At 41.8% G+C, this 25,537-nt stretch overlaps 1 protein-coding gene across 8 annotated transcripts in view; it reads right to left on the bottom strand.

The window, feature by feature from the left end:
* The window catches only part of c4h8orf34 (chromosome 4 C8orf34 homolog), an 83,683-nt gene that overhangs the window by 52,937 nt on the left and 5,209 nt on the right, over positions 1 to 25,537 (bottom strand). For 5 of the 8 annotated variants that reach the window (XM_035413901.1, XM_035413899.1, XM_035413898.1 and 2 more), the window contains exons 2-5: positions 5,738 to 5,885; positions 5,093 to 5,224; positions 2,288 to 2,416; positions 1,044 to 1,072 (exon numbers count right to left, since the gene is read on the bottom strand). In XM_035413901.1, the coding sequence (XP_035269792.1) occupies positions 1,044 to 1,072; positions 2,288 to 2,416; positions 5,093 to 5,224; positions 5,738 to 5,882 (435 nt within the window). In that variant the 5' untranslated portion in view covers positions 5,883 to 5,885. The remainder of the gene's footprint in view (positions 1 to 1,043; positions 1,073 to 2,287; positions 2,417 to 5,092; positions 5,225 to 5,737; positions 5,886 to 25,537) is intronic. The other 3 variants (XM_035413904.1, XM_035413900.1, XM_035413903.1) reach the window with 1 other exon arrangement.

Here is a 25,537-nt window from a genome sequence, read left to right as displayed (position 1 = left end):
GAAAAGGGAATTGAATTCCGTTTCAAAAATGGATTTCATGTTAAAGTGCTTGCTATTCATTGCATCCTCCCTTCCAGGAAATGTGCTGAGGGCCAGGCCATAGACCCAGACTGAAATCCTGGTAGCTTAAAAGCCTTCGCCCGTGGAATTCAATGGAAAATATGTATTGCATACATTGGGCCTCATTCACAAAACATGTGAATCATGTTTGATGTGTAAGAGCCTTTACACCGGAATTTCGGTATCCATCTTTTTTTTCTTATCTATATTTGTTCATGGCCGTTTCCTTATGCTAATTACATCAACATGATTGGGCATAAAAGTTACAAACAGTCAGCATTCATAATCTCATATACCTGAGATATGCACAAAAACAAAGAGCTGCACATATGCCATGAATCCCATGTTGGTTTTTTGTAGATACATTTTTTTTTTAAAACAAAAGTAAGAATAATTTATGAAAAGTTTTGTGAATTAGGCCCATTGTGCAGAATTGTTTTTTTTTTTATGTCAGAATAGCCTTGTAACAAGCATAGTCATTCATGACAAGCATTGCTAGGCCTGGGAGATAGATGAATATATTCTGGTGGTTTGGTCAGGAAAGCAATGGCAAAACAAGGACTTGTCCTCTGCTTACCAACACACACTGACACCTCATAAGCACAGTGCTGGTTCCTTTTTTTATTTAGGACAAATAATGAGCTTCATGAACCAAATAATTATAGATATGTGAGCCACACCCTGCAATCACATTGCCTTTCACATAACGAATACGTATCACGCTGTATTCAGATTAACAGTTACAGTTAAGCTTGATACTTGCCATGGATGTTACTAATTCTCACATGTTATAATCACTAAACTCTCAAAGCTCATACTGTGTCTACTACCACAGCACAGCACAGCACAGCACAGCACAGCATGGCCATTACCCCCATTAGAGCTTTACGATCTCTTCAACAAACACAACCAGAGGGACTGCTTTACACGGACAGTTAACCTAATCATTTACACCACATTTAACACAATAAAACGCATTTTACCTGGTCAAGCTCATCAGAAACTGCAATACCTGAAAGACATGAGGAGAGAGAGGCAGAGAGAGAGAGAGAGAGAGAGAGAGAGAGAGAGAAAACATTTCCTGCCGTGTTACAGCACAGTACATTTGCAAACAGACATACAACAGATAATTTCATTAAAGGGCATGCACTGGTCATCTGTACAGAATTTCAGTAATGGCATCTCTCTAATGTTAATTAAGCAGAGACGTGTGTATATCAGACCAGTAAAGGAAATAAAAACTACAATTAAAATATCATATACTTATTGAACAATGCATATTTCGCATTTATAATGATGCACATGACAATGCATGTTATTCCTATTTTACTGTCAAAGAGGATGCTGAGATGTGGCCAGATTCACAGCAATACACAGAATGATATCTGACACTCGATTTGTCAATGAGCCCTCGAGGACTGAGATGACAAACACTTAAATATTAGTTCCAAAGGACAGATGCCTGTGTGAAGGAAGGTGACTGCAAGGATTAATGGATGTGAGTTCACCACAGTAAGCTGGTTATTTGTGTGAGTGTGTGTATGTGTGTGAGCACACATATGTGTGTGTGTGTGTGTCTGTGTGTATGTGTGTGTTTTTGTGTGCATGTATGTGCGTGCGCATGTGTGTATGGAAATGCGAGCGTGAGTGTGTGTGTGTGTGTGTGCATGCATGCGTGTGCATGTGTGTGTGTATGTGTGCGTGTGAGAGTGTGTGTGCATGCGTGCGTGTGAGTGTGTGTGTACGCTTCCATGCGTGTGAGTGTGTGTGTGTGTGTGTGTGTGTGTGCATGCGTGCGAGTGTGTTTGTATGTGTATGCATGTGTGCGTGTGAACGTGTGTGTGCATGTGTGCGTGTGAGTGTGTGCATGCGTGTGAGAGTTTATGTGCATGCGTACGTGTGAGTGTGTGTGTGTGTGCATGCATGCGTGTATATGTGTGTGTGTGTGTGTGCATGCGAGCGCGTGAGTGAGAGTGTGTGCGTGTATGTGTGTGTGTGTGTGTGCATGCGAGCGTGTGAGTGAGAGTGTGTGTGTGTGTGTGTGTGTGTGCGTGTGTGCATGTGAGCGTGTGAGTGAGAGTGTGTGTGTGTGTGTGTGTGTGCGCATGTGAGCGTGTGAGTGCGAGTGTGTGTGTGTGTGTGTGTGTGTGTGTGCATGTGAGCGTGTGAGTGCGAGTGTGTGTGTGTGCGTGCATGCGTGTGTGTGAGTGTGCACACGCATGCGTACTTCGGGAGAGGTTCTCCAAGGCCTTGCCCAGTTTCTTGCTCTCCTGGAGGATGTGGTTGAGCTCGTCGAAGTCCCGGCTCTCCGGTCTGGTTCTCCAGTCCCAGGGAGGGTGCTCTATTGACCTTGGCACTGAAAATATCCAGAGCACCAAACAACTTAGCACCTCCTCTCAGCTCTCATTCACTGTCCTCAAAATCTTTCAGAGCATGTCAAAAAGCCTGGAAAGTGCTTTAAGGAAAGTCATTTCATCCTTTCATTTATTTATTTATTTGTTTATTTATTTATTTATCACCTCTTCTGTTTGTCATTTATTTCTTTGTGGGTTGATGCTGCAAATACAAAACCATTTCACTTATTTGCAAGAACATTTCCTCAGCGATAGCAGTCACATAAATGGTAAATAGGTTGGTGAATTCACATGCGGTTAGAATTGAAATGTGTCCTGCTATTACATTACTGGTAAAAGAAAGCACTGTTATATACAAGTCAAAGTGCAACACATAAGTGGAAGAAAAAAACCTTTTTCTTTCGACCCGAGTCATTTTGACCCTGGTGAGCTTGACTCACACATTTTTCAGTGACGATACTGCATATACCCAGCATCTCCCATTACCCTGATTCCACGTACCCACAGGGTAAGCAACAGCACTCAAGCTAACAGGCGGTGGACAGAATCTGATGACAATGTTGCGGCAGTCTGCAGCCTTGCTTTTCTCCCCTCCCCTAAGTCTGCCTGGCACCGTGACAGCAAGAAATTGAAGTGAATATTTCAGCGTTGTCACTGTGCCAAGTGCATTGGAGGACAAGTAATTTCAGGCAAGCCAAAAGAGGGATGTCCACTGAGACTCCACTGAAACTACAGCACTCGCAGCATGGCGTGGGACTCTAGGGACAGTCGCGCTGCAGCCCATAATGGCTTCAAAATAAAAGCCATGTCAAAATAAGCGCTAATCAAAATAAATGTACAGTCACGGGGACCCGTGGTACTGGCCTCACATTTACCTGGGGTCATGCTACAGGGAGAGCATGCTAATGCTGTCAAAATGCATTCTGTGGAAGGTTCGGGCTTTCATGTTCCGCATACATATCAGATCATGGGTGTGTTGGACTGTACGAGTGAAAGAAATGCCGTCCATTGAGTTTAAAATGTGCACATCATGATTTTCTTTTTGGAAGATTTTTGTACAATTAAATAACACGTTTCATATTTGTAATTTCAACAGCAATATATTATTATTATTATTATTATTATTATTATTATTATTATTATTATTATGCCATGTTGTGTGGTGCTCAGATATGGATGTCAGCAAGCGACAGCTACTGTGTATAACCTACAGTATACAGAATAGCATGCAGTATTGTGCGCATGCCCCATTTAAATTCAGTGATGAATTTTTATTTCACCCTTGTACTTTAAAACCTGTTTTAAACAGGGGGTCCACAGACCACTGGGGATCCTTGAAGGAACTGTAGGGGGTCCCGGGCCAGACTTGACATGCAATGACTATATATAGATTTGGGAAAATATGTTTTCCCAAATATAAAAATGTTTCGCTTTTTTACTTAGGATGGCGGCCTCTGGGATGTCTGGATGGGGCCCTGGATCAGAAGCCCTTGCTTTGAATCATTCAAATAAATATTACAATAGAGAAATCTTAAATGCTGAGGTATCTGTATAATGCTCAGAGAATGTTTTATTAATCCAGAGGGTCTGTCATGTTTCTGAGGAACACGGTATTTCTCACCCCTTGCTGAGCCTCTGTGTCATCTGTTTCAAAAGGTACATAAAACAAAAAAACCCAAACTCAAAACTTTCCTAACTCAATTCAGGGATGTGATGGAAAGTCTCTCTTCTCCTAGGCCATTCTCCTCTAAATCAGATTGTTAAGATTGCTGAGGCAGAAGGAGTAGCACTGACAGTGACAGAGTGTAATGCTGAATACTTTATAGCATCGTGCATATCCCTTAAATTAGCCACCACTTGAGCGTTCCACTATTTTCAGCACAGGCCACAGGATTGTACTGTGACTCACTCCATATCAGTTTATTATTTATTTATCTGCAATGACGAGGACACCATATACTTACACATTAAGCAATTATTCATTGAAGACAGAAAAAAGACCTGACTTTACAGTTTTTCTCATTTGCTTACACACTGGTACTTGAGACACGGTGACCAGAACCTGAAACTCATGTACCAAACCCCTATAGCAATTTTTCAGTACAAGCACATTTCCTGCTTGTCACTCAGACTGCAAAGTACAAAGTAGTGTGCACAATTTTCTATTTTTGGCATGATTTTCATAAAATGAATGTGTTCACATGGAAAACATGTTTACAGTATTCCTATTCTCTATTATGTAGAACACTTTAAGTACCCATCAGTAAAAAAAATATATTTTTGCAATTGTATTTGCGTGTTTTATATTTGAGTATCACATTATACAGTCATTATAATCTTTATAGTATTTTTTTGTTTAGTATTTAGAACTTGAGGAATGAGGAATAGTTACATATACGTGCATAAACAATTGAGAAAAACTGTTAAAAAAAAACAGACATGTAATTACTAAACAGAATTTGAGTCGTCACTTAACTGTAGCCTTTACCCCATCTCCCCCACCCGCATTACGCAAAGAATTTAAATATAATCAGGGATCAGGTGTGAAATAAAGTGCAAATCACACAAAGCTACAGCTGAATGTCCTGTGACTTTCCTCCCTTGAGTTCAGAACTGAGCATTCAGCCTACGTCTGCACCGGAAGCGCAGGTGTTTGTTACCGCAGCAGAGCTACTCACGTGACTTTGATTCGGGCGACGGCGGGGATATATTGGACACCGCCAGATCGCTCTTGGATTTTTTGGGCTTTTTGGGGTGCATCTGCCACGGCTTCTCGTACCCCCTGAAATCACGCCTTGTCCCTTTGTTCTCTGCGGAGACAAACGGCGTGAGACGCAGGGTTCAGGCTCTGCTCTCTGGAGACCGTCTCAGACCGAACGCCGAGAGCACAGCAGAAAGGGAAACGCAATCGCGTGCCCTGCTGATGCGCTGCTCAGCTGATACCACAGAACCTTCGCTGTGTGTTGCAGTGATGTGAGCTACACTGGAGTATAACTAATATAGTGATCATAAGGGCAGTAATGCCAATTCATAACAAAACAACACTGACTGGCCAAGTAGTTTATCATGAACTTTCCATTAAAACTCACAGGGATCAATCTACAGATCGTGTTATATCAATGTGAGAGCCATACCCTGAGTGTGTGCGTGTGTTTGTGTGTGTGTGCATGTGTGTGTGTGTGTGAGTGTGAGTGTGTGTGTGCATGGATGTGTGCATTTATGTGTGTATGTATGTGCAGTGTATATAGCAGTGCAGTACGTGTGAAGCAGTGCATAGTGCATGAAGCTGTGCAGAGTGTGTGAAGCAGTGCGTGTGTACTCACCCGCTAAGCCGGTCTGGGCCCACAGAGCTGCAGAGCCCAGCAGAGTTCTCTGCAGCTTGCTGGGGCTCCCCTCTTTAGTCTGCAGGTGATTGATGAGAAAAGGAACAGGATGATCTGGGGTCTCAGTTATCAGTTTGGTCATCATTTCCTATTAGAGTAAAACAGAGAGCAGTCAGAGTGCTGCTGGGCACACAGATACAAGTTCTAAGCAGCTTGGGAGAGGTAACTTAACAGTGCAAATTCTAAGCACACAAAGCATGGGAGAGGTAATCTAACAGTGCAGGTTCTAAGCACACACAGCATGGCAGAGGTAATCTCACAGCGCAGGTTCTAAGCATACGCAGCATGGGAGAGGTAATCTAACAGTGCAGGTTCTAAGCACACAAAGCACAGGAGAGGTAATCTAACAGTGCAGTTTCTAAGCACACACAGCATGGCAGAGGTAATTTAACAGTGCAGGTTCTAAGCACATGCATCATGGCCAAGGTAATCTAACAGTGCAGGTTCTAAGCATACGCAGCACAGGAGAGGTAATCTAACAGTGCAGGTTCTACGCATATGCATCATGGCCAAGGTAATCTAACAGTGCAGGTTCTAAGCATTACGCAGCACAGGAGAGGTAATCTAACAGTGCAGGTTCTACGCATATGCAGCATGGCAGAGGTAATCTAACAGTGCAGGTTCTAAGCATACGCAGCATGGGAGAGGTAATCTAACAGTGCAGGTTCTAAGTATACAAAACATGGGAGAGGTAATCTAACAGTGCAGGTTCTAAGCATATGCAGCATGGGAGAGGAAAACTAACAGTGCAGGTTCTAAGCACACACAGCATGGGAGAGGTAATCTAATGGTGCAGGTACTAGGTATATACTGCATGGGAGAGGTAATCTAACAGTGCAGGTTCTAAGCATATGCAGCATGGGAGAGGAAAACTAACAGTGCAGGTTCTAAGCACACACAGCATGGGAGAGTTAATATAACAGTGCAGATTCTAAGCACATGTACCATGGAAGATGTAACCTAACAATGCAGGTTCTAGGCACACACAGCATGGGAGAGGTAATCTAACGGTGCAGGTACTAGGCATATACTGCATGGGTGAGGTAATCTAACAGTGCAGGTTCTAAGCACACAAAGCACAGGAGAGGTAATCTAACAGTGCAGGTTCTAAGCACGCACAGCATAGGAGAGGAAAGCTAACAGTGCAGGTTCTAAGCACACACAGCATGGGAGAGGTAACTAACAGTGCAGGTTCTAAGCACACACAGCATGGGAGAGGTAACTAACAGTGCAGGTTCTAAGCACACACAGCATGGGAGAGGTAAAATAACAATTCAGGTTCTAAGCACACACAGCATGGGAGAGGTAAGGTAACAGTTCAGGTTCTAAGCACACACAGCATGGGAGAGGTAACTAACAGTGCAGGTTCTAAGCACACACAGCATGGGAGAGGTAAAATAACAATTCAGGTTCTAAGCACACACAGCATGGGAGAGGTAAGGTAACAGTTCAGGTTCTAAGCACACACAGAATGGAAGAGGTAATCTAACAGTGCAGGCTCTAAGCAAACACATCATGGGAGAGGTAAGATAACAGTTCAGGTTCTAAGCACACAGCATGGGAGAGGTAATCTAATAGTGCAGGCTCTAAGCACACACAGCATGGGAGTGGTAAGATAACAGTTCAGGTTCTAAGCACACACAGCATGGGAGAGGTAAGATAACAGTTCAGGTTCTAAGCACACGCAGCATGGGAGAGATAAGCTAACAGTGCAGGTTCTAAGCACACACAGCATGGGAGCGATAAGCTAACAGTCCCTGCAGGAGGAACCTGTGAGCTAGCAGCATAGGACACGGGGCTGTTTTTCCTTACTTAAAATTATTTACATCTGCAAAGCTGCTAAATCAGCTTAGTTAAAAAACAGGGGAAAATACTGAATGTGTTACCACTGTGTTGTTGTTTTTTTACGATTCTTCCAGTTTTGTAACCTTGTATTTGAAACAAATTCCCTGTTTGATCTATGACCTGTACAAATTACTGTATGTAAAAGTGCCTTTCTAGTGATCCTACAATTTTAAAGATGCATTATGCAAATGTATTCTAACAGGAAATAAAATGTTCACAGGCCTCCCATAATGACATTGCAGCAGGGGTGGTCCATGCACTAGAATACTTAATGAAAAGCCCAAAACAGCACTGGATTCCATTTTTATTATATCGATGCTCACAATTCAGTATGATTGCTACAATATTTAAGAATTTCTCATGTAAATTAATGACAAACTATTTTTTGCACTGTATATAATTATTCATGCCATTTCCCATGCGAACAGTTACTTGTCATTTTTCTTAATTCACTGGTAATCTCTTGCATTCAGTAATATCTGCTGGGCTGCACTCTGTCACAGAGAGTTCTGTTTCCTGTGACACTGCAGTGGAGGCTTTCCATTGCGGACACACAAAAGGTTCATTATTCAATGTTTCTCCCTTTCACAGTCTGTGACCCGGTTTTTGAGAAACTATAATAATGGCATCATGCCCGCCGGCCTCCCCCACCCACCCGTTCTTCCGTCACAAAAAGGTCAAAATGAAAACGCAGAAAACCGTCGAATGAGCCTGGTTACCGAAATATAAATATGGAATATGTATGGCGGTCAGATATTTTAAAGACGTTTGTGCTAACTCGGCTCAAAAAAAACCTGCACGACCCGTAATACCGCAGGTGCTGAACCACGCACAAGGGAACAAGCCACGCTTTCGGAATGAACTCCAGTTGACTCCTAATGTTGGATTAAGCAGATTCGGAAAACCGCTATGCTACCCTGGCAAAACAAGCAGATTTCCCCGCCCGGGCTGACACAAGCAATGTCAGGCACCGGCAGAGCTCAGTGTTCAGACAGAGGATGAGAATTCTAATTCTGTCATTGCGGATGGGAGAAACGCCTGCCAGGCCAAAGTGCGTAATCCGCACTGGACTGCATGCCAAGAGCACAACTGGAAGGCCGGAGGAGCCCATTAAGATGCCAGAGGAGAAATGCTTCCTGCTCGCTCTCCCTCAAGAGACGTGCAGGACATGTGACACAATTTTCCAGTCCCTGGGACCAGCTGAAACCCGAGGCCTTCTTTCCAGGACTCTCAGATAGCCGCATTCCTAGATGTGACACGTCAGAGGCACTGAGGAATCCATTTATGCTCCCTGAGCATGCATCACAGCAAAGGCCGTGGCAAAAATGGTTATGTGTATATCAGCAAAAGTATAGCACCGTGAATTAGCGGAAGTTAACTTTCTCAAGCTATAAAACCCCACAAGCATTTTTATGCCTGATAATTATGGACGCCGCTAAAAGTTTCGAGCACATAAAAGTGAAAATGACAGCTTTGACTCTGCGCAGCACAGATGCGATGCGCAGTTTGGATTCTCCCAGGAAAGCCATGGAACAATGGGGCATTACCCACTCCAGCACTGGCTTTCGGGCCTCGTGCCAGCTAGGAAGATTCACTATGGCCGATTACTGTAGGGAAGAGGTCTATGTACATTTTATGTTTAATAAATATCATTAGGGCGACTTGCATAACTTGTCGGCGTACTGAAAACCTGCTCTACAAAAACCTCATTCAAGGGCACCACACAAACACAGCACTTGCACATATTCCACTTATTCAGGCCGCTGGCTGCATTCACAGCCTTTACCAAGCCTTTGGCATCTGTGATGGGTGCATACACTGTGTAGGATGACACCCCGCACAGTAACTGTCAGTCTCACTAAATATGGTAATGAGGTGATTTAACTGCAGCGCACAAAGGGGAGTACATCACTCTGTGCTGTCACATTCTGTACCAAACGTTCTGTGCCAAGCCTTCTTTTCCTTTCGGGGGGGAATTTTTGCACACAATGATCATTTGCATTTAAAACGATCATCGTGTAAGCCAGGCCTACGTAAGGAGCATGACAACTGGAGCCCTCTCACTTTCCCTTTGACACACTGGCCCGCAAAGCAGGGGCCGAAGTGCTCGTAACAGGCCACACAGGGCTGCAGGAGGAAGGGCACAGGAGAGGAGCGTCTCTCAGCGGCGTGGGTGTCTGCAGCAGAGTATCACTGAGAGGAAGCAATGCAGTGGACCAATGAGGAATGAGCAGGAAGTGAAGAGCGGAAGCTATAACTGGATAACTATGACACCCTTTACACCTGGTGTTAACATGCATCTCAAGTGATTAGAATGCAATCAGATACCACTGGACCACATACAAATATAGGTGTAAATTCACACAAGACACAATGAGGATAGATTGTGAACCACACTTAACACAAGTGTAAATGCAGTAGGTTTCCAACCCACATGCAACAGCTACATAAAAGAAAATACGTGTTCACATAGCGTCACGGACGGCCACTATCATCTTTCAAGGGACCCTCTTTTATTGCAAAAATAACACATCATCGTTAGCCTACAACAAGTTAATTACAATATCTATACAGAGGACTCGCACACTAGGGAGAGGAGGATGTCGCGTGTGCAACAGTAGGAGGAAGTGAGATCAGATCATGATTGGATCTCAATGCAGCCAGTGGAGACACAATGCCAGGTGTAAATGTAATCCGACTAAATCCTATCTGGATACAATCTGGATATGAGATGCATGTTGATAGCAGGTGTAAAAGGGGGTCTACTGTATATGTGATGAAGCACTTTACAGTCTGCTGGGCACATCTGGGTAAATCTCTTACCACAGCAGAAGCATTGCCATTTTTATGGACCTGAATCAGCAGAAAACATATGAGCACAGAAAGGTACGAATACAATTTTTTATTTTTTTTATGACGCACCAATTCCGCATGACCTTGCTGCCACTTGGTAAGCCTGGCAGACAGGCCGTCAGCCATCCCCATTCAATTTCATCTCTCAAGGACTTTCTAGCAGAGAGCTGAAGGTGACAGTCAGAGAGGAGAGAAAGAGACTTTCTGCTCGGCCCTGCGCTCACCACACGGCACAGCTGCTAGCTCTCCAGCACACAGAGCCCGCTGTTCTCACTACCTGTGCTGACAAAACCCTGTGTGCTAATGACGCACAGCAAGCCACAAGCACAGCGCAGTGCGCTTTTCTGTCCTAAAGAAACTTTCCCACCAAGCCCCATCATACACTGAATATTGGACATACAGGCGGACTACCTAGCATGAACAAGGAAAAGACAATCATCTTGGAGTGAGGACAGGCAATATGCCGTCGAATCATAACTTGAAAACAATTGATTTACTATGTACTCCCTGTACCACATTGTACTTTTAATTACACAAATGCATTGGTCAATTTTGCAGTGTTGGATCCATTGTGATTGGTATGATTTGGAATACTGTTATTGCTTTAAGGTTATATTCTTTGTCAATTCAAAGATTGCACACTTACATATAAAAATGACACCAGCTTTATGGACTCTAGCTTTACGTGTTCGTGGCCAACCTTTCAAAATGAATTCTTTCTTACTCTGTTCACTGTGGAGAAGATTGCTGCCTGTCATGGCTGGAGGGCAGGGGACCCTGTCCTTACAGCTGCGTTTGATATAAATAGTTTCTGTGCTGCTGCTGTCTTAAGCCTGGGTGTCTGCGTGAGTAATCTATGTTTTAATGAGAGCAGACACTGCCTCTCTCACACACATTTCACGCTCCCGGGAAACGACACCGACCGGAACTAAACCGCTTGGTCAGTGACTGGCCGTACGCAGGATATGCAAATGATGCCCTTTATCTCCACCGATTGCATTGTTTAATCTCATTAAGCATCCTTCAGATACTCGGAGTGGATGCATGCCGTTCATTCAAAATCAAGATATGAAGGCATTAGGCAAGCATGTTTGTTTACGCGTTTGGGCCACGGAGACACAAAATATTCTGCAGATCAACGGCGCGTGAACATTATATTCCGTCGCACAAAACAAGCATTTACGCTCAGCTCCGCATCTCTCAGGGAAGCAGTGAATCACAGAGTGCCAGCTTGACAGCATCGTTACAGAGCCCCCGAGGGCAACACAAAGCGGGATGATTCTTAATACTGCGCAGAGCCAGGTTTCACCTTGTCTTTCGTCTGCGCTCGTGTGCGGCAGGATGTTAAGGGCTGCAGACAAATAAATAAATAAGCGCTGCCAGTTTTGTCTGCGGCTAAGGGAGCGCGCTCGCAGCCTGGCAGAGATCCAGACCCTGAATATGCAAGGCGTGAGCGCAGGGGCAGGGAGCCGAGGGACTGCCCTCTACACGGCCCGGTAGGCAGCCTCTTCCATCGCTGCTCCTCTCCTCCATCTCCAGGGCCTCCTGCCCGCGCCTCCGTCTGGCACATTCTTTAAGGGGGGGGGGGGGTGTTTCAGATGAGCTCACCTCACAGTGAATTAATAACGGGATCAATTAAGGAGAGCCTGCTTCAGGCCACGTCTGGAAGCCGACGGCAGGTCGTTAATAAGGTAATTAACCGTAAGGCTCCTCAGCCTCGTACACACGCAGGCCATTCGCGGCTCTCGGCCTGAGCCCTGTTTGAGGCAGCCGGTGGTCTCGCAGGGTCTGAGTCTGGGACCGTTTGCTGGAGCCAGCCCGCATTTATGGCCAGCCCTCTCTTTGCATTCAATACACGTGACATTTTGGTAGCGGTGCAGCATAAAGGTTAAGGACACTGGGCTTGTAAACCCGAGCCTGTAGGAGGAGCACTACCTTTGTACCCTTGAAGAAGGCACTTAACTTGAATATCTATCTGAATATATGGACAGTACATAAGAGCAATGTAGTGAGTGCAAGTTTCTCTGGATAACAGCATCTGCTGAATATTTCAAATGTAAACTTTCTAAAATGGTGTCAAGAGCAGGCTAGCGACAAACAATTTGCTCACATTTACAGCCCCGTCTATCCTTTCAGCTCTGTACAAGGTGCCCTGCTGTCTCTTAATGTGGTATTGTACAGCAATCATGTTTTAATAAAACTTTTTTCATCAGACTTTCACCCCACCCAAGGAGCCACAACGACCATCTATTAAACCTGTACTGAAATTAAAATGTAATCCACAAACATCAATCTCATTTGTATTGCATTTTTCACAATAACAGCAAGTCAATCAGGCATATCAGGATTATAAATAGCTTATTAACTATGATGCGCAATTTCAATCTGCACTTTAAACTCACGGATTGCAAGAAGGATTGATACAGGGCGTACTGCGGTTCTCAAAGTGCACTATTGCTTTTTTATATTTCTAATCCTCACTGGGAACCAAAGCCACAGGTTTGAGAAAACAGCCACTGCTGATTGATTCTTCATTCTTTTCAGCTCGATTTCCCGATAGAGATCCAGCAAAACAGAAACCCGGATCCATCAGAGTGGTGTGACTACAACGTGTCCTAAGATGCTGATAAGCTCACATCTGATTATAGTATTTACTTCTTAATGAAAACAACACCCATAAAATAGCACGATTCATCAAACTACAAGAAGCAATATCTAAACACAGGTTGAACCTGAACTCCATATGCACATTTATGAAAGGGACAGAAATAGACAAGCTGCACAAACTAGCAATGAGCTACATTTTCATTTCTGTCTGTGTGTGAAGCATATCCAATCACAAATTACTATTCTTTACCCGAGGTTCACCATCTCACAGGGTCACACAAATCTGAGAGTGAGGAAAGGTAATCTTTTCTGTGCCAACAGGTGAACCACATGGCTACAGTTTAATGTACAGCTAAGGGTTAATACCGGTACTGTAAGTTGTAGAGTACAGCCTGATACACAGATATGGGTTAATACCTGTACTGTAAGTTGTAGAGTACAGCCTGATACACAGATATGGGTTAATACCTGTACTGTAAGTTGTAGAGTACAGCCTGATACACAGATATGGGTTAATACCTGTACTGTATGCTGTAGAGTACTGTCTGATACACAGCTATGGGTTAATACCTGTACTTTAGGCTGTACAGCCTGAAACACTGTTATGTATTAATACCAGTACTGTAAGCTGCAGAGTACAGTCTGACACACTGGTGTGGTTCCACACAGTTTGGCAGTATAAGCTGTGGTCATAAGCATGCATGCTTGACTGGTAACCTGACTGACCCGTATATATTATCCCCTTTAGCAGAAAATCAATAGAGGTCAGTAAATGCTATTTCAGCCGAGGAAACCCAGTGACCTTTAATATGACTACGGAGCAAAGAAGTTGCTGAGCACAGCAAATTTAAAACCTTCCTGGTTTTAGAGGTTGGGCCTGCAGTCAAACCACATAAATCCTAACAGAGGATTTCACATTGAGAAGGCGGAGCTTGTTTGACAAACATATATTTTTTTCTCTTTTTCACAACCAATGCAAAATTGGTAATTGAGCCATTTGAGTTGCGAGGAGGCAACTGCACCAAAAGCAATGAAACTGAAGCTTGTGTTTTCCCCCAATGCCCTCGCCCATGGGCCAGTGGCTGTTTTAAATACAAGGCAGCACAATGCAACACGACAGCTCCTACCAATCAGAGGAGAGCAATTTCTCTCAATGATAACAAGCCTTGCCAGTAGTATCTAATGAAGAAATGCAGTTGTAATCTGAGGAACCTATTCCTGGAGCAATATGGTCCACAGTGTCCCGTTTCTGTGGCAAATGGCACAGCCACGGCTCACACCTGTCCAGACCTGGTTCAAATACATATTTGTTTTGGATTCAAATACTTTTCTATGCTTCACTGATCTTGTCTGGTGTATTGGAACCAATGAAATACTCTCAAAAAGTGCAAACCCCACGTTCTGGTCATATTCGCAGGCTCAATTACACCAGGCAAGATCAATAGAGCACAGAAAAGTATTTGAATCCAAAACAAATACATATTTGACCCAGGTCTGCAACCGTCTATAGGCAGCTCACTTAGGGTGGGCACCTTTACTGTCTGAGTCATTTAAATTTAAACAGTTATTTCCATTTCTGTGCTGTCTACTCTGTATGTAGCACACCACATTGATCATAAATTCAATTTCTTAGTGAGTTATGTATGACATTCCTGTACTAAATCCCAGTTTGGAGTTTTCTACTTCACTCTGCTCACAAAACAGGGGTTTGGGTAAAGGAATTGCAAGTAACAATGTGACTAACCTTGTATTAATTAAAAGAAATGTAATGTCCAAAAAGCAAAAAAAAAAAAAAGACAATATCTCTAATATTTCGCAATCAACTCTGACACCAGTCGGAGGACTGACATTATAATTTATATGTGCCCTGGTCTAATGGGCTCCATAATCTTATTTCCTAAAACCTGAATTATTCAGCAAGCACAATTTATTAACCTTTTTTCAAATGGAGACAGTTCCATCCGCTGTATGTAATTTTGGATCATATTCAAAGCAGAAGTGTTCCAGGCCAGCCCTTAAAATACTCAATTCCCCCTCCAGCAAAACTGCTTTTCTCTGCCGTAAACTTTCAATCCCCATATTCTTCTTTTTTTTCCTGAACTGTCACCCAAGTGTAAGGAACATTTGTTTTCCCATATGCATCTTCAGGGCATATAGTTCCTGTTCAGGTTTTTATTTTATTTTATTTTTTTAACATCCAAATCAAATGAAGGAATTAAAACAGGCTAGATAATACTGGCTAGAGATTTATTATCCAAGGCTAAGGCTTTCATTCAAAACACATACTATAGTTCTCTGAATAGCATGTCTATGCCCTTTTGACTTGATAAAGACATGGTTGCATTTAAGTGGCTAATGGCACAAGCAATTAGAAATGTGAATTACAATTAGAATTAGTGAAATTAATGGTCAGGTTAAGTAGAAATTATATACAATGGATTTACAAGCAAAACGGCAACCTTACAGTACACGGGTGGAACAGACTATTTCCACTGTGAACCTTTAGTAGTTTTCTCATGTTCTGGCTAGCCATTTTGGTACAACACCATTCAAATGAAGCTGCTTACCTAGGTCTTGTCAACATGAAACATTTGCGTCGTAACGAAAGGACATTCCAAGCGGAGACTGAAAGAGTATTAACATGACATGGGAGCTAAATCTCTGAGTGACTTTCAGAAGATGTGCAGCGTCTGCATCCTTGAAACAATTGGTTATATGAAGGAAATCAAGAACACCGTGTGACTCGAATAAATATCAGTGTGTACCCAGCTAACCCAAAACACTTCAAGAATGATGGGGAAGGTTCTGCTTATATTCCCATTTGGTTTTGAGATAAAATTATAGTTCCCCAGGCCGTCTTCAAATGTATTTATTGCTCCAAATAGTTCGGTCAAAGAAATCTAGAAAAATGCTCGAAGCATATCACAAACAAGCTCCCTTGAAACATCGTGGTATGGCTATGATTTTGTCAAGAAAAATGAGGGCCTCACACAGGTCACAACCCCCATGGAATTACAGTAAGAGATGCCTATGCCTATTTAAACAATACTCCAAAAAGACAATAACCAAAATGACATTACGTAAATTACAGTACAGGTTACAACCAAAGTAAAAAGAATCGTTTTCATTTAGACTGTGCCCTACTGGTTTGTTGTTGAGGGTTTGCCATGTTCGTAACAGTATGAGGTGCATGAATTATGCCGCTACCATAAAATGTTTGCTACATTTTCCTGAAAATGACAGTTTTTATGCAGCATGCAATCTTCACATGGATCATGGCCATTCAACCGGCGCTGGGACCAAATGTGGCCTGAAATGCTCTTGGCCCTTTACTCTTTGAGAAAATAAATATATTGCTCTGATGCATTATCAGAAATGGACTAGGTTTGCATCCGCACAGTGTCAACATATGCGACTACTGACAAATGTAAAAGTAATTGTGATGCATAATTAAATAATGCTTCTGCTTTGTTTAAACTGAGATGCATTTTATTCATACAAAGTTTTACAATTTTTACAACTGAGAAAACATTTGGCCCATATGTCCTATTTTCAAAAAGAATTTGGACCCTGGGAAGAAATAGCTAAAAGTACCTTGATGTAGAGCATTGAATTGTGCAACATTGCCAACATCTTGATAGCGTTTGCATAAAATCCACAACACAGTGGGAAAAAACCTGTCCGCTAAGAAAACCTAGGAGATTAAACAAAAAGCTACATGACTGTTTCCAACAGATCTGTATCAAACTGTGCCCAAAGTATACTTGTTTCTGCCAAGTCAAACAACTTGATCATGAGTAAGTGTTTTTCAAATGACTTTATTTTCCAACCAGCTTGCAGCAGCCCAGAAGTTTCTGTGAGCGCTGAGTTCGGACTGCTGAATTTCTCTTCAGAATGAAAATGTCTTAAATACAAATAATACAAATAATGCTGTGTAAACCTTGTGTAAGTCACTCTGGATAAGAGCATCTGCTAAATGCCTGTAATGTAACAAATGATATACAGGACATGCACTGTCAAATGTTCAGTGTTAAATCAACTCTTACAGAGTACATATGGTAACACTTGACATTTTACTGTGTATGTTCAGGGTTTTTTTTATAGTTTATTATATTTTTTTCAAATAGCTATTTCAGAAAAAGCTACAAGCTGACTATAGCAGCAGGGGCCATAGCAAAGTTCAAATGCATGAGTGCTTGTAAAGAATTATAATAGGTTTTGCATCAACATTATTAACATTGCTTTGAGTCTAAAATTTCATCATTGTGGTATTATTATTAAGAATGTGTGTGGTAAGAAATGATGCTAAAAACTGCAACTTGAAAGGAAGAAAAAAGTCCGCAACTCAGAACTCATTTTGACAGCAAAAAGTATAGCAGCAATTTGTTTCAGCCAACAGTCGCCAAATTACAATACGCAACCCCGAGCCATAACGAGCCCCGTCAAATTATACGGAGGGCCACGGAAGAGTTGATTTGATAAACACACTTCCCATGGATTTACCGTCATTCTCTCTTTTCATTGGCCAGCCCCAGGTTTGCTGTTGCGCACTAAAAACAAAGCGAATGCTTTGCATAGTGATTTATACCGTAGCATTTCCCTCGGGACACAGCACCGGTCCACACATTCTGCCATGAACCCAGTGGGATTTGAATACGGCAGGTCAGTGCTGGGATTTCACAAACATCCCCAACCCGTTGCTCTTTCTTGGCAGGAACCACCAAATGCAGTGTGCGAATCCATTCGCAAGCCGGGCCCGTGGACCGTTGTTTCACAAATGCAGCTGAGACTGATACTAAAGTTTTGTGTCTTTTGTATTCAGACAAGCATCTGCCGAGGCATGACCAGCCATATAATGTGATGTATGAAGAACTTCCACTACTGAATCCTACAATCATAATTCTAAGTATAACTAATGTATTGAAAGAATACATAAAATATGCAACAACCATTTGCATGGCAAATTAATGGGAGTAAAAAATCTGATTATATCTGAGTAAGAATATTCATGTATTCAAGCTCCTTGCTTAAAACCATTTAGTGTTAAGTGACATTTTAATCTGGTTCACGTCATATGATGCCAGTTATTCTATAGCTCAGATAAAATGCATGACAAATCCACATGAACAGCCATTATTCATGGGATAGCCTCAGCAAGCAAAGCCACTCCATCTGTTGGTAATCACGGCCCATAAGCAGTAGTCTATTCCATGCTGCAAAACTATGAGGATAAAATAATATTTTTAAACCTCAAATGGACAATGTAATCAAAGAAATGCAATCATACCTTGATAAAGTTTTCAGCCAACAAATTTACCCTCCAAGAGCATATCTGAACTAAGCTAAACATATTTTTAACTCAGGACATTTATCTACAAAAATAAAATACGCTCTCAATTTACATTTAAACATAGGCAGCTGAACTTTAAAATACCACAGTATGACCTCACAGATTAAAGACATCCTTTCAATTTTATTTAGTTTTACTGTTTAATGGTGTTTAGTTAGGACAGAATGTGCACAGTTAACAGATTACAGATAACTGAGGCATGGTACCTTTAAAATGAAATGAAAATTTTCACTTTTTTAAATTGCTCATTTTATCTCAAAAATGATTTTACGTGACAAAGATTTATAGAGTTCAAAGGGAGGGCCTTTTTTAATCTCAGTCGTGAGTTATGCTGTTCAGGGGCAGTTGTGCTGGATGGCAGTGCACAGAGCCTGGCCTTTGCAGTGTGTAAGCAATGTGAGGTCCAACACGGTCAATGAGCAGGGAACCCCAGTGCAGGTGGGGAACAAGTCCAAGTCACATTTATGGCCAGCTGACATGGCCGTGCACACCACCGCATCCTCAGACAGTCTTCCACTGCCAAACCGAGCTGCGGAACAGAGCTTCTCACTGCCGGTCCCCGGAGCACAATTATTAATTGCTCAAGTTTCACATGTTGATTAAACACTGAGCTGGGATTGACACTCGACGGTTATGTGCCTGTAGTGCTCAAGGTTGCACAGTCAGCTTGTGTAGAATATAAATAACTCCACTTATTTCACATTTTATCCCATTAAGCTAAATTCACATTAGTACATTAGTAATACACATTAGTGTTAAACGTAATCGAGTCAGGTAAACATCAGTAGCATGAAGTGCCCTAGGGCCAATAACAATTAATACAGCTATCATTTCAGCAAAACTGAGACAGTTAAGGCCCAGACACTTAAAAAATACACATTACTTCAAAATATACACCCTTATGCATTGCCCACGAATGTACAAATGCATATTAATTGACATCGCTCTTGGTTAGAAAATACACACTTAATGGATAATACAGAATATGTTGCAGTGTTTTTTTTAAGTCATACAATATATGTTGAAGGAACACATTCACCTCTCACAACCCACTTCTCTCAACCGTCTCCAACAAATGTTCAGTTCTGTAGCTCTGGGTCACACAGTCAGCCAACAAGGAGCCAACAGAAGGAAGGGTATGGAGCTACCATCGCTTTTTTGAACAGGCACCCACAATATGCAGCAGGGCATTGCATATTTACAGCATAACAGCAGCTGAAGTCCCTAATGAAGCCACATGCCATTCCTTTCCTACGGATTCACCATTGTGTTCCCCATGGCTTCCAGCAATCGGAAAAATGCAATTACCGAACTGAGGTCTCTCTCAGCACTTGAATCATTTTATTAAAATATGAATCATTTCATTAAAATTTTCATTCAATGCTTTGAGGACTCATAAAGAGCTCAAACAGAATGTGAGCAAAGTTATATACATTTCACTAAAATCAGAGTCACTCAGTCCCATCTATTTTCCAAAACGAACTCTGCATTCTGCAAGCTGGAGGTAAGCTAAACAGCAGCAGTACAAATGTACTGTTGTTAGCTTCCACTAGGTAAATAGATGTATGAACCAAAAAGTACTGAAGAGTCTGAATTAGCAAGTTGCCACGCTATGATAAAATTAAAGAACAAAACCAATGTGTTGATAGTAGCTAGCAAGCTAGCTAATCATTGGGCTAATTAGCAACACCCATTCATCACGTCCAGAGATACTGCTATATGGTTAATATTTACCAGTGCATACAGTAGGTAAATCCAATGTTAACATAGAATGCTAAATGACATTTCATTTTTTTAAAATGTAATCACCTTTCGGCAATGCCATTACTATCCATGTTAAATTCATTCTGCACCGTGTACCCTTCCTATACTCACAGTAGAAATAAGCCTCTATATGTATCGCCATGCCATCCAACTAAAGCTTTGTTTATCACAGATGTTCATCACAGATGCTTATGTTTGTAGATCACAGATGCTTTGTACCTCCAACTACACAATGTATCTGCCAAATGATATACTGTTATTTCATTACACAGCCAACTTCAAACAATATGTTCCAGTTACAGCTTTTTTGGGGCTGAGGTGAAACCCATTAGAATTCCCGACACAAAAATAAAGGTTTACAGTTGTGACATCAGCAAATCCTAAATCACCAGAAAACCAACCGCATTAACCAGGTGTAAAGGGCTGGGGGCCTGTGATTGAAGTTTATGTTCAACTGTGATTACTGAAGGCTAACAAACAACACCAAAGTATTGAATTGATGAGTCAATTGATATCTCAAAACTGTTTCAATTAAGCAAGAGTGTAAAAGGACACTGAGAGAATCATTTTACTGGAGGTTTAATAGGAAGAATTAAGCAGTTATTTAGGATTTATTCAACCCCACTAACAGAGTTATATGCGTGTCTGTGTGTGTGTACAGAGAAATACCAATAATAGAGGGAGAGAATGAGCATATCCCATTGTAACATCATGTTTTGAGTATAATGCACTTAAAAGATAGACATCTTTTAAGGAAATGAATGCAGACCATCATTTTAATCCTTCTCTCCCATCAGTGCAGCCTGCCAACATGGCCTTCATCTGGCAGAAGCTTATGGACAATAACAATAAGGATAATATTTAGCTCCATTTTAAAATCCCAATGCAGCTGTTTAAATATCAAATCATGTTTGTTTATGTGACCACTGCTGATGACTACTTTTCAACCATTTGAAAACTGGAAAAAATGTCTGCATCTAAGTCCTCCCCTTTCATGTTTACAGAACCACAGAAAATACACACGAGCAGAATGATTGATCTGGATACATAATAAGGCTTTCAAGACAATTACTTTCCAAGTCTTGGCTTTCAGATGGGAACATCCCATTGGCAAAACGTATACAAAACCCCATATTCAAGATTAATGAAATTCTAATTCATTTTCCATTCAAACCAGAACCAAGTTCAAAATTCTAAATGCACATGCATTCAGTACGTCCAAGGGCAGGGAGAGGGTCTTTATTCCTAGCCTGAAAAAGCTTTCAGATAAAGCTTTCATCACACACATAAAAGGCCATCATTTGTCTCTGATGTTCATTTTAAATCATCTTGTCAAGTTAAATGAAACTCAGCAATTACAAATAAAGACAGTCATATCTACGTATTTTCAAAGACAAATCCCGCTGCCCATCCACCCCAGTCCATCCCAACCAAAGTAATATCCTGCCCACCCCCCTACCCATAACTCTGTCCTTGTTCATATTGTACCCAGCACCAAACCACCCCATGCCCCCGGAAGAACCTAATCAATCCTCTGCCCCCCACCCCCCCAAAAAAATAAAGAAAGAAAACTACAGTACTAATATTACCAGCCAGCAGCAGACACACCTCTACCATTTTCCCCTTGGCCCCATATGACCAAGCTGGAAAAATCTCCATCATAATAATATCAAAAACGGAACGATCATTTGGCGGCAGAGACGGCCATGTAACCGCAAGCATCTTTTTCACAGCAATGAACATTGCTCGCCGTTCTATTACGCTGCGGTCACGGTCCTACGGACAGTTTACTGACAAAACAGAACAGCTGGGCTCAATTCACCCCATTACTTTCTCTATAACAGAGGCAGCCTCATAGTCAGATATGCCTGACATCAGGGCGGCCTCACATCGTCTATAAAAATGAACCAATAGCGCCGGGAGAGCAGAGAGAATCGGCGCAGGTGCTCATTCCATCAGTGACCTCCTCCACTGGCACGGAAATGGCTTTCCTGTCCAAATCCGAGCAGGGAATCCATGTCATTCCTAAAAAGGGCGAAATGTTCCTGGTGTTTGGCCACAAACCAGAGGAAGCCATGCTCTATCCAATGATGCTTGGTTGTATTTTTAATCACATATTTGGAGATATATCCTGTTCAAATATAAGGTAAAAAAGGTGACATGATATAATTCCACATGCAACCATTACCTGCTCCCCAAAAATCCTAATGTCAACAACAACAGAGCCTTGCTAACAGATACATCGCTGTAAAAGGCATATAAAGCTCCAAGATATTGAGATGCCAGTGCAATTGGCACAGGGTTTTAGTACTATAAAGTAGATGAGTGGCTTAAAGGGATAGTTCACCCTAAAAATGAAAGTTATTCATTTACCCAAAGATGATAGTGCTGCACAGAATATTTTTTTCAGATTTGATTAGTCCATGAAAGGCCTTGGGGTTCACAAGGCCTTGAATCCAAAATGAATGGAACAGTATGGATAAATAACCAAAAAAGGTTTTGTGTTAAAGTCTCTTCTAAATACCTAAAAAATTGGATGCCAATATTTTCCAACATGAGTTAATTGGATGATGTAAGTGCTGTTGCAACCACATCCACGAATGATAATGTCTTAAACAGGAAAACAATGCACTGCAAAGAGCTGTCTTTATCCAAAAGAAAATTAATGAATAACTTCAATTTTCAGATGTAAATGTCCCTTTCAGCATCATAGCAGTGCAACTAACATTTGGGAGCTATTTTTTGTTTGATGATCTAAGGAACACTCAACAAAAACATAATATCTGTACTAATGGCCAAATGCTAATACAGCAGTGACTGCAGTATTTTTTCATATTTGAAAAAAGGATCTTTTTTGTTGCTATCTACATTTGGCACAATGGGTCTAGCTGGATACAATGAATTCCTCCTTTTCCACATACACTATATGGCCAGAAGTATGTGGACACCCCTTCTAATTAGTGTGTTCATCCACACCCATTGCTAACAGGGGCATAAAATCAAGCACACAGCCATGCAATCTCAATAGACAAACATTGGCAGTAGAATGGGTCGTTCTGAAGAGCTCAGTGACTTTCAAAGAAGTCAGTTTGTCAAACTACTGCCCTGCTACGACTGCCCCGGTCAACTGTAGGTGTTGTTATCGTGAAGCGGAAGCATCTAGAAGCAACAACAGCTGAGCCACAAAGCAGTAGGCCACACAAGCTCACAGAACGGGACTGCGTTAAAAAACATCTCGGTTGCAACACTCACTACTGAGTTCCAGACTGCCTCTGGAAGCAACGTCAGCACAAGAACTAGAGGAATAGGAATAATGGTCTAGGGCTGTTATTCGTGACTTGGGCTGGGCCCCTTAGTTACAGTGAAGGGAAATAGTAATGCTACAGCATATAATGACATTCTAGAGAATTGTGTGCTTCCAACTTTCTGGCAACAGTTTGGGGAAGGCCCGTTCTTCTTTCACCAAGACAATGCCCTTGTGCACACAGCAAGAAGTGTTGAAGGTTTTCTGAAGTTCGGTGATAAAAAACTTGACTGGTCTGCACAGAGCCTGGACCTCAACCCCATCAAACACCTTTGGAACACTGACTGCAAGCCAGGCCCTAAGCCCAACATCTGTGCCCAACCTCACTAATGCTCTTGTGGCTGAATGGAAGTGAATCCCACAGCCATGTTCCAAAGTCTAGTGGAAAGTCAGAAGAGTGGAGGCTGTAACAGCAGCAAAGGGGGAACCAACATATTAATACCCTTGGTTTTGAAATGAGATGTTCGACAAGCACATATGGGCGTGATGTTCAAGTGTCCACATACTTTTGGCCATGTAGTGTATATTTTAGCATCAACAATGTATGTAACTCTGCTCCTAAGCATATGCAATCAAGTAATTTCACAGTCCCAAGACTACTTGTGCAAAATGCAATATTCCACTCTACAATTATTCATATCAATAAGTACATATGTAAAACAAAATTGTATGATAAGAATAATTAGAAGCCAAATTAAGAAATGAAAACATGCCATACAAAATTCACATTATTAATTTCATGACACACTTTGTAAAATTATTCCAGATACTACGTATGGCCTGCATATCAGAGATCTGTGCATAAAACACTAAGAAAAGAAATTGAATTAATTAGTCATTTGTGTAATTTACTGTGATGCAAGAATTACAAACCAAAGAGGCAAAACACAGGTTCAAAATTTGGGAAAGAGTTCTCATTGATTTTGTTTAATTCACTACTGGCATACCTGTTTGGAGCAATCACATTAAATGTGTACACTTACATAACTATAAATATTTAACAATCGTAGTAACAATTGATCTGAAGAATGTGCTTCAAATTGTTTAGTACTACTTTTTTTGTACTACTATAGTTTTCTGAATGATTTTACGGTAGAAAAATTGCATGGGCTTGTGCAAGTGGGAATGTCTGAGCAAGCCAGAAGTAACAGATAGGGAGAAGTGACTGAAATGACTGAATTGTTCATTTCAGAGGTGGGCAGAGGATCTGCTCTTTCATTTTAGCCAAACACAGTATGGTATTACAGCTCTGTGCACACAATTATTAGCCCCTTCTTCCGGAGAATAACTGTCTGCCACCATTTCCATCTGCCTACTTATTTTGCCTGGACACTACATACAGTACCTAATGGTGAGGGGTAGACTTGTAGTCTCATGTTATTTCTCGAGCACATTAAGAGTGGATCTCATGACATGCATGGTGCAGTTTCCATGCCACCTGCCTGATGACTTTAATCTCAATGAATGGATGGATGTACAGTATAAGACATGGTATATCAAACAATCAGCATCAAGATAGGAACAAGAGGGACTGACCTAAGAGGTGAACCCATTACTAATGAAAAATCATGGCAAGAAAGATGTGCTGACAGAATCCTCCTTTGGAACAGTAGGTGACCTCTCTTTAATGATGTTTAGTGAGTGATGAGCTTTGCACAAATTGTGGTCTCTGAAAGCAATTTTCTAACCATAGGTTCTGCCATACTTTTCCATGTAAATAACCTGGCTAGAAGAACCTCTATGGAGGGCTTGGTAAACAAGCTCCATTGTTTCAGCCTCTCTTTCCACAACATGGCAATCAGCATAGAAGCTGGTCCAGGTGCAGAGTGCTGTGGGTGGGCTAGGGTAAACAGGTGGCCCCATTTGAATGAATGCAGCCAAGGCTCAAAGCTACATTTAGATCCAGGACTGATTCTGTAGCCTGTGAGAGCTCTTGGAAATGAACACTAACCACAAATAAGAGCCCTCAAGAGCACAAATCCAGTGCTCTGATTTTTGTCTGTACTACAGCATGTTC

This window comes from Anguilla anguilla, chromosome 4, assembly GCF_013347855.1.
Source record: "Anguilla anguilla isolate fAngAng1 chromosome 4, fAngAng1.pri, whole genome shotgun sequence".
In the NCBI taxonomy this organism is placed as follows: Eukaryota; Metazoa; Chordata; class Actinopteri; order Anguilliformes; family Anguillidae; genus Anguilla; species Anguilla anguilla.
The sequence above is the reverse complement of the archived record's forward strand: the minus strand, read 5'-3'. Positions and strand labels throughout refer to the sequence as shown.